The sequence below is a fragment of the Oxyura jamaicensis genome, chromosome 27 (genome assembly GCF_011077185.1).
Source record: "Oxyura jamaicensis isolate SHBP4307 breed ruddy duck chromosome 27, BPBGC_Ojam_1.0, whole genome shotgun sequence".
Lineage (NCBI taxonomy): Eukaryota > Metazoa > Chordata > Aves > Anseriformes > Anatidae > Oxyura > Oxyura jamaicensis.
Window position 1 is genome coordinate 2,113,658 of NC_048919.1, and position 9,540 is coordinate 2,123,197.

Here is a 9,540-nt window from a genome sequence, read left to right on the forward strand (position 1 = left end):
CAGTTGGTCACAGGAGTTCCCCACCAGCCTCCCAGATGGTGACTCCAGTCGTTGCTCTTTCTCCAAAAATTGCTCCATTACATATTGCAGATACACACGTATCTTGGCCTCTGCCTGGCACTTGAAATGGAGTCAGGAGTTTGCATCTGAACACCTCACCCATGGCCACCTCCTCCATTGCCTAGCACAGGAATTAGAAAAGGAGCTCATATGCAGGTGTCTGTTTGGTGCAGGCCTGAATCGAGGCAAGAGGAACCCCACCTCCAACAGGTCTGTGGTGTGCATGGGAGGAGGCTGAGTTCCCTTTGAGCCACAGGACTGCAAAACCCCAAAAGAGATGCCTCGATTGCTTCAGCTGCATTCCTTCCCTCAGCAGGGGGAAAGGATCATCCTGCCTGTCCTGGTCTAGCTCTCCTGTCTAAAGTCGGGACAAGACAAGGTGATTCTCCCACCCAACTCTGCCTCTGGGAGCACAGAGAACAGTGCTGGAAAGAAATGTTGCTGTCAGCTGAGCAAGGGAACTTCAGTGCTGTCTCTTTCAAGGAAGTGCCTGGGGAGCCCCAGGGACATCTCCAGGGAGCCCAGTGTGGGGTGGGGAGAGCAGATGAAGCGATGCCTTGGGCTGGGCCTGTGTTGCTGATCTGGGCCAGGCTCCTGGGAGGCAGGGAAGGAGGGAGGGAACTCCTGTGCAGTGCTGAAGGGGGACAGAAAACACAGGAAGTGTAAGGCATCCTGCAGCAGGTGGGCAGAGGAGACCTGACTGAGGCAGGAACCTTCTCAGCTCCTGGCATGGTAAGTCCCTGAGTGCAGGGCAATACAGCTGTAGTTCCTGCAGGGATCTCCTAAATTAAGCACATCCCACAGCTTGTGGGACTTACAAGAATGACTTTCGTGGTGTAAGTCTCTGGTGCAGAGGAGGGGGACATGCTGCAGAGAAGGGCTTCCCTGCCCCATGTCCAGAGGCCAGGGCCCCAGAGTTGCCTTCTGACAGGGCTGGCTGCAGCTGGGGTACAGGCAGGGATGTCCAGGGCTGTGGTGCAGAGCAGGATCCCTGCTGTGCCCCAGGGGTTGTGTGCTGCCGCCTGCCAGCCTCAGCACTCAGCCTGCCCAGGGAGCTGCCCAGGAGCTGCAGGGAGAAGCTGTGGGTGGAAGGAGCCCCCTGCAAGGGCAGGGCAGGGTCCTGCTGCTGCCCAGAGGCTGCTGCCTGGGGCAGGCTGCTCACAGCTACACAGCACCCCCAGGGCATTGCCCCGGGGGCTTGGGCAGTGGAAGGGCAGGGCAGGGGCTGCCTGCAAGTGAAGGCACTTTCTGTAGTCTCTGCCTGCATTTTCCTGCTGTGATGAAAAAGCAGGCTGTGTGATAATGGAATGATTAGCTGTCTAAAGGGATTGAGGCTCCTACAGCATTACTCTGAGGTATAAATAAGTTGCTGATGAACCTTTGAAAGTCCCTTCATTCATCCCTGCTTACACACTTTGCCAGTATCTACTTTTTTTTTTTTTCTTTTTTTTTCTTTTTTTTCCTAGGGGAATTTCCAGGATATTCTTTAGGACCTGCAGACAGGGAGATGTCCCCAGAGCTGTCCCTATCCCCAGGAGGTGTCTGCAGGGCAGAGCTGCACACCCAGCAGTTGGGATGGGGTCTGTGAGCATGGACAGGAGGAGATGTGGGGATAGAGAAACAGCTGCTAGCAGGCACAGCTGCAGGCAGCAGTGGCATGGGTAGGCAGTGAGAGGGAGCTGCTCTCTCTCTGCCATTCCCTGCAGTGCAGGTGCCTTCCTTGCAGTAGCCCCTTGTCTCCTCTCCCCCCCCTGCACAGCTTCTGTCATGGCACAGAGAATGTGGGAGAGTATCTGTCCTCAGTCTTCAACTCTATATTGTCCAGGGCAGGAGCTGCCTCCTGTGCCACCAGAGCTCCCACAGAAGAAAATTTAGGGTCTTTGCATTGTCCAAGTTCCCTTGCTTACTATTCTGAATCAGAATCCTTGTCAAGTCTTACTTGCATTCTGCACAGCTATGATGAAAGAGTATCTTTTCCACCTGCACTTGGAGCTGGTGCCATCTTCTCCCAGCACAGCCCAGATGATTTTTCAACCTCTGAGTGCAGCCATCCCCAAGCTGAGACTGCTGCAGGCACTGATCTACGCAACCAAATACCCTCACTGAACACAGGGATCGCCTTCTCAGGTGCCCTCCCTCCAAAATCACAGCGCTGTATACACCTCCATGTACCACTGTTGTAAATATGGTCCGTCAGGAATTTCTGGGTAGAGCCAGCTGCTGTGTATAGGACATCAGCCAGCAAAAGGCAGACCTACAGCAAGGGCGATGCACTAAGGACTTGTAGGAAAAAAGGTAACATGAAATCATTAATAAAGAATGAATTGAGTTTTGCTCTGAGAAACCTATCCTATCTTTGAATGTTTTTTCCTCCTTTGGCAGTGTCCATATCCAGAACCAGCAAATGCCCAACAGCAGCTCTGTGAGCGAGTTCCTCCTGCTGGCATTCGCAGACACACGGGAGCTGCAGCTCCTGCACTTCGGGCTCTTCCTGGGCATCTACCTGGCTGCCCTCCTGGGCAACGGCCTCATCCTCACTGCCGTAGCCTGCGACCACCGCCTCCACACCCCCATGTACTTCTTCCTCCTCAACCTTGCCATCCTTGACCTGGGCTGCATCTCCACCACACTCCCCAAAGCCATGGCCAATACCCTCTGGGACACCAGGGCCATCTCCTATGAAGGATGTGCTGCCCAGGTCCTCTTTGTATTCTTCTTAGCTGGAGCAGAGTATTCCCTTCTCACTGTCATGGCCTATGACCGGTACGTTGCCATCTGCAAGCCCCTGCACTATGGGAGCCTCCTGGGCAGCAGAGCTTGTGCCAAGATGGCAGCAGCTGCCTGGGGCAGTGGGTTTGTCCATGCTGTCCTGCACACTGCCAACACATTTTCACTGCCCCTCTGCCAAGGCAATGCTGTGGACCAATTCTTCTGTGAAATTCCCCAGATCCTCAAGCTGTCCTGCTCAGATTCCTACCTCAGGGAAGCTGGAGTACTTGTGGTTAGTGTTTCGTTAGTATTTGGTTGTTTTGTTTTCATTGTGCTGTCCTACGTGCAGGTCTTCAGGGCAGTGCTGAGGATGCCCTCTGAGCAAGGCCGGCACAAAGCCTTTTCCATGTGCCTCCCTCACATGGTTGTGGTCTCTCTATTTGTCAGCACTGTCATGTTTGCCTACCTGAAGCGCCCTTCCATTTCTTCCCCATCTCTGGACCTGATGGCGGCTGTTCTGTACTCAGTGGTGCCTCCAGCAGTGAACCCCCTTATCTACAGCATGAGAAATCAAGAGCTCAAGGATGCCTTATGGAAATTGATGACTAGGTGTGTTTCAGATGCAGCAAATTTCCAATCTGCTTCTGCAGATGACTCATAATGTCAATAATTACAGGAATAGCCAATATTGTATTTTTTTGTGTCTGTCTTTGTGCTTATTTTTATTAGAGGATTTTCTTTGTTTTAATTCAGTTAATGTATCCAATTAAAATGAGATGATTCATCCCATTTGCATTTCAGAATGTACCTGTTGCATATAGGTCAGAAACTCTGTGCATGAGGAGCCAGGCTCTCTGTGAATTTGAACAAAATAAAGAAGCCCTGCACTGCCTTTTTTGTCTGACTTCCTTCCTGTGAGACCTGTTCTGAGCCCCCAGAATGTGAGCCTATCCAAGGTGGACTGATCAGAGCTAAAGTGCTAAATCTGATGTAAACAGGCAGAGGAGAGTTCTGCAGCCCTAGGGCATGCAGTAGCCTTGGCCAAGGATTCTGGCGAGTGATTCTTTGCAGCCCTGGGGCAATGGCAGTGACCCCATGAGCTGGGTCTGCCTCCCAGCCTGCCCAGAACTGCCTTGCAGAGTGCCCCCATGCCCCCATGCTGCTGGAGTCCAGCAGCAGTGCCATGGGCTTGAAGGAACACAACCAGCTCACTTCTACCTTTGCTTGTCCAGGGCCAAATACAGGGTGTTTTGTAGGTATGGTATGAGGATGTCAGTGGTGCCTCAGAAATTCATAGTCCACTCCTAAGAGAAGGTCTGAAAAGCCAATTGTGGCTATGGGTGATGTCTCTGCCACTGAGGCCTATGAGGAGACGCGTCCTCATGACACCTTGCTGCCTTCTTGCCAGCCTGCGGACAGGCCCTGTGGTGTCATACCTTTGTCCTGCACTCAGCATCACACAGCCCACATCCCACTGCCCCATATGTGAGAGACCGGACCTCTCTACCCAGGGCTGAGCTCTCAGCTTGACCTTTCTGCTTCATCAAAACCAAGGCTTTTCTCAGCATCAGAGACACCTGCACAATGCCCTTGACTACCTGCAATCGTGGCCTGCAGTTAATCTTCTCTAACAAGTCCTTTGGGAGGCTTTGGTAGTAAAGGCCCTCCATAGGGCCAATTAAATGCTCCAAGAAATGTTGGTGTTTGCCTCTGACTTTAGGTCCTTGAGAGATTTCTTCTATCTCCTTGTAGTATCTGAGGTACCTGAGCACCAAATACACCATGGAGGTCATTAAAATGAAGAAAGCCTTAACAAGATATATCTATTCTGACTACATAGTTCAATTGTTCAAAACTTCTACAGCTAATTAGTCAAGTTTAAGGACTGCAGTAAAAGGAAGACTTGAATGAGGCCTTTATAAAGAAGGATTTATCATATTTACAGATATTTTTCTTTGCTCTTGAGTTGAGGCAAATAGTGATAGAAACATTCCCCAATTGATGTTGATCCAAGTTTTCTCCGAAGTCTCACAGTCTATTGAGGCTGGACACTGTATAGACAACCTTGCTCTTCACCTGCCAGCTCTGCCACTGACCACCTGAGCCTTGCATTGCTTTTTCTTACACCAGAATTCTCCACTGAATTAAGCAGCTGGATATCACTGCCCCCTGGCACCAGCTCCCACTTTAGGCTGCACAGAGGCACAGAAGTGTTTTTCCTTATTTTGAAGCAAACAACAGTAAACCATGATACAATGCACTGAAATATAGAACAAACACCTCAGCTGTGTGCCAAGTCCAGACTGCCTCTAGATAGCTTCACTTTTCACAAGGGATAAGTGTAGTTAGATTGATAAGAAGTGAGAAAGATTTTTTAGATAAAATATTTTAGACAGCTAGATGCAAACAGAGTTGAGGAGCAAGATAAGGACAAGATTAGACAGACAGCTGTAAGATGGGCAAGCTTGAACTCCCTGAATCATTGTTGTGGTTTAACCCGGCAGGCAGCTAAGCACCACACAGTCGTTCACTCACACTCCCCCCTCCCTCTCAGGGATGTGGGAGAGAATCGGGAAAGTGTGGGTTGAAATAGAGACAATTTATTAAGAAAGAAAAATTATTATTATTATTATTATAGTACTACTAATAATAATATGTACAAAACAAGTGATGCACAATGCAATTGCTCACCACCCACTGACTGATGCCCAGCCTATCCCTGAGCAGCCAGTCCCCCCACCCCAGCCAGCCACCCCTGTATATTGATGCCATAAGGTATGGAATAGCCCTTTGGCCAGTTTGGGTCAGCTCTCCTGTCCCCTCCCAGCTCCTGCTGCACCCCCACCCTGCCCGCTGGCAGGACAGAGTGAGAAGCTGAAAAGTCCTTGGCTTAGTGTAAGCACTGCTCGGCAACAATTAAAACATCAGTGTGTTATCAACATTATTCTCATCCTAAATCCAAAACACAGCACCCTACCAGCTACTAGGAGGAAAATTAACTCTATCCTAGCTGAAACCAGGACATATATTTGGGGGGTTGGACCTGATGATCTTTTGAGGTCCCTTCCAACCCCTACAGTTCTGTGATTCTGTGATCTACCCCTTATTCCATATCATTTATGTCATGTTCAGGTTACACCCTTTCCAATACATTCAAATTAATCACCATTTTCATTTATGTATATATGTCCACTGAGTTTGCATGTTCCATGACTGACTTTGAGCTCCATCTGTCACAGCAGTCTTTCAAGGCAGAAGAGATGGTGTGTGATGTTGGATCATCATATATTGAACCCTTCCATCACACCAACACATCCATGTGTTGAGTGAGGGTCATGTTTATATTTGGGGTTAGGGTTAAGGTTAGTGTTTTGGCTTGTACAGTGCAGAAGCGCAGAGTCAAAGATCTTAGATATGGTCCTTTGGGTCCATTCCAGCCACAGCCCTTGGTTTCTCTCCATTAATTTTGTACAAGCAGTAAAATAAGCTTCAATTCTAATATCGTTATTTGTCTTCACAAAATCAGCCCATTTTGTGACACATTCTAGCTTCTTTAAATCCATACTTTCAACTGGAAAACTGAACCTGTGGTGGACTTTTGGCCAGGAGTATAAATTAAGACAAAACTCCTTTGGAAAGCAGAAGAAAGCTATCTTTTTCATACCTGGAAAATTTGGAAATGTCTTACTCAACCAAACTGCACAGGTTCATTGTTCCCTGGCTGGTTCACAGCAATATTCAGATCCAATATTTGTGCATTTTGTCCTATTTTTTCCCAAGAATATTGATTATCAGTTGTCCCTAGACCATTTTTTTTTCTCATCAAGGGAGTGAAATATTGCATGTTCTTCTTCTTTTTCTTTTCCTTTTTTTAGGTCTCCAACTTTCAATATTTATTACTTTTATTTCCAGTGTTCATGCATGTGTTCATCTTCTTGAAGCCCCTTTCCCCCAAAATCCACCAAGTTGCAAACACTGAATGTCTGTGTGTTGTTTCCAGCCCTTTGTGCAGCTGCTAACAGAAATGCAGTCACCCAGAGCCAGATTTTAAATAAAATCAAGTAAATAAGTAAGTAATGGCCATTAGCCTGATAGTGATGCACAAAGTCCATGGAAGTTAATCACAGGGAGCAAGAGTCCCCTGAGGTAGAGAGCCTTTATTGGGGAAAGAGGAGTTGGTGGTGTTTTCAAAAGCTTTTGTCAAGGGCAATGAAAGAATCTGGCAGTGAAAGCTCACATTAACCTTTCCTTCATGTCATTAGAAAGTGGGGCATTGCCACTTCCCCATCCCTCCAGCTGTCCAAATGAAAAATGAAAAAAAGAAGAAAAAAAAAAAAAGCTTCTGATTAATTACATTCTGAGTTATTAACTTTTCCAGTTTTCTTCTGCCTTGGAGTTCTTGGAGTTTAATAAATTAAAGGTTTTAAAATACGCCCCTCCGCATTTTCGTCTCTAGATAGCATTGCTTGGTTTAAGGAGCATATTCAAGAGCAGATACAATCAGCTGGCAAGAAGGGAATGGCTTTTTGACTGAAAATGAAGCAAAACTGTATTGGAAACTTTATAGCATGGCAGAAACTTTATAGCATAGTAGGTATCACCTGCTGTGTTTGTTTCCCCACAGCCCAAAAAAGACAAGGGGAAGAAAAGGCTAATTCTTACCTCTGAGACATTGTTCGCATTATTACACAGACGCTGATGGGCATGCAGATGAGTCAACAATTCACAATGTAGAAAAATCTTTTAATTATGTTTAATATTCAAATAGGGATTAATGTGGATTTCTCTAGCTATACTTACAATAATTGCTATGAAAATAATGGGTCTTTTCAGGGATAAATAAAAAAAAAGATGAGGAAAGAAGAAGTACCTTTTGGGCAGGTCCAGTGCCAAACCCTTGTTCAGTTCACAAGAAAGGAACAAAAAACTGCTTACTTTGGGCTGAGTAAAGCATTTTCCTTGAGCTAATGTGAAACAATTTCTCCTCATTTTCAGGCTCACCTTTTATTTTAGTTCATCCAGAATAAATAAATAAATGAATAAGTAAATAAATAAATTTCCAAATCAGCATTTTTTTCCCCAAAATAACAAAATAAATGCTCCAACTGCTTCCATGCAGATCCAGAGAGAGGCTGCATATACATGTGCATGAACATTCTGTTTTCTTCCTTTGTTATTAACAAAAGTTATTTTGCTTCAAGTGGCACAGCTAAGACAGAGGGTGTGACTTTCCCATTTCTGACTGCAGTATTTACCTACTGTATCTTCCTAATGAGCCAGTATCATAATTATTGTTTGTACTGAACCGTGCAGGCACACAGAAAGAAAATGAATCTTCAACTTGTTCTGCCCTTCCCTTTCATCTATTGCCATATTTTTTTCTCCGTGTTCTCCTGCAATGCTCTTCGGCATAATTAGTAGCATTCAAATAGCTGTAAACACTTTTAATTTGGTTTATTTTATCTTCTCTCATTAAGTCAATGAGCTTAATGCATTCATAGATTGTGAGGCAAAGAATCATTCACCTATGCCTCGCACTTTTTGCACAAAACACAAGCTCAGGCCAAGCAATGACTTTCAAGAAGGTGAACTGACTTCAGCAAACTGCTGTCTATAAAGGTAGAGTGGAAACATTTTGAACGAGATGGAGAAAATGCCAGGGAAGAAAGCTTTTCCTCTCCATCCTTTAATTTAAAAATATTTTTCTGAGTGAAAACAACATTTTCTTTGGATCATTCTTCTTTTATCAGAAACTATTGGGGAAAAGACTAGAAGAGAGGCCAGAAGAATTGTCTGAAATGAGGCCCAAAAAACACTTGTGGAAGCCAAAGTAAAGTCTCATTAGACTTCATCAAGTAGGTTTGAATTAATCCTACTAGGCAAAATGTAAATGAAAATAAAGATGATGACAGGGGTGTCATAACCATCACTCCAGTGAGGCCATTGGTCTCAACCTAGCTCTATTCCCTCTCCAGTACCATAGTTCTGTTTTCATCCCTGCAAGTGATTTTCCAGCTCTATAGCTCTTGCTGGCCCTGCTACTGCTGCTGGTTCTTCCCTGCTTTAAAAAGCCAAAAAAGGGATCTACTCCCCCTTGGGTTCCCAAGGAACCCATTGGGGTCAGGCCATCACTGCCCTACAGAAGGCTGTGTGCTCAAAGCCTGGTCTTTTCAGTGTTCAGTGGATCCTTTAATGAAAACTATTCCCTCGTTGCACTGCTGTCGTCTCAGCCTGATGTTTTGATGACTAAATTTCGTTCAGTTTAATTCCATTTCAGTGACTTAGACTGCAAGAGAGTCATGTACTTTTTAATGCATGAATAACTGCATACAAAATACTTTAAAATTAGCCACTTTGCAAATCCCAGGCACTCGATGGTTTAGGGGATAGCAGACTTCAGTGTTTGTTAAATATTAATCTGCCTGGATCATGTGTATCCACTCTGATACAGTGTCTCATTATACCACCCCACTGTATTTTTTCCAGAGCCCCTGCCTGGAATTGCTGTTCCCAAAGAACAGCCCTGAAAGGCATTAGGTCTGCCAAGAAACTGCTCATGATATTTCATTTTCATACAAAATGTATTGTAATGCTGCTTCCTAATCCAGTCCTTTAAATCTGTCTGGACAATAACATGGTTTGTTTTACAGAAAATAAATCTTTTTATGCCCTTAATAATAATGGCAGCAAAAACAAACTAATAATCCTAGGAGACAGGAGAAAAAGCTGCTGCAGCAGTTATGTCAGCTAACTTGCGTAAATAGAAAATGG

The 9,540-nt window shown here is 45.6% G+C and overlaps 1 protein-coding gene across 1 annotated transcript; it reads left to right on the forward strand.

Moving 5' to 3' along the window:
• The first annotated feature begins 2,464 nt into the window (after positions 1 to 2,464).
• LOC118178917 (olfactory receptor 14C36-like) lies at positions 2,465 to 3,556 on the forward strand. Its single transcript, XM_035347816.1, has one exon. It carries the CDS (start codon positions 2,465 to 2,467, stop codon positions 3,428 to 3,430), a length of 966 nt encoding a protein of 321 aa, XP_035203707.1. The 3' UTR covers positions 3,431 to 3,556.
• The last annotated feature ends 5,984 nt before the right edge of the window (positions 3,557 to 9,540 follow it).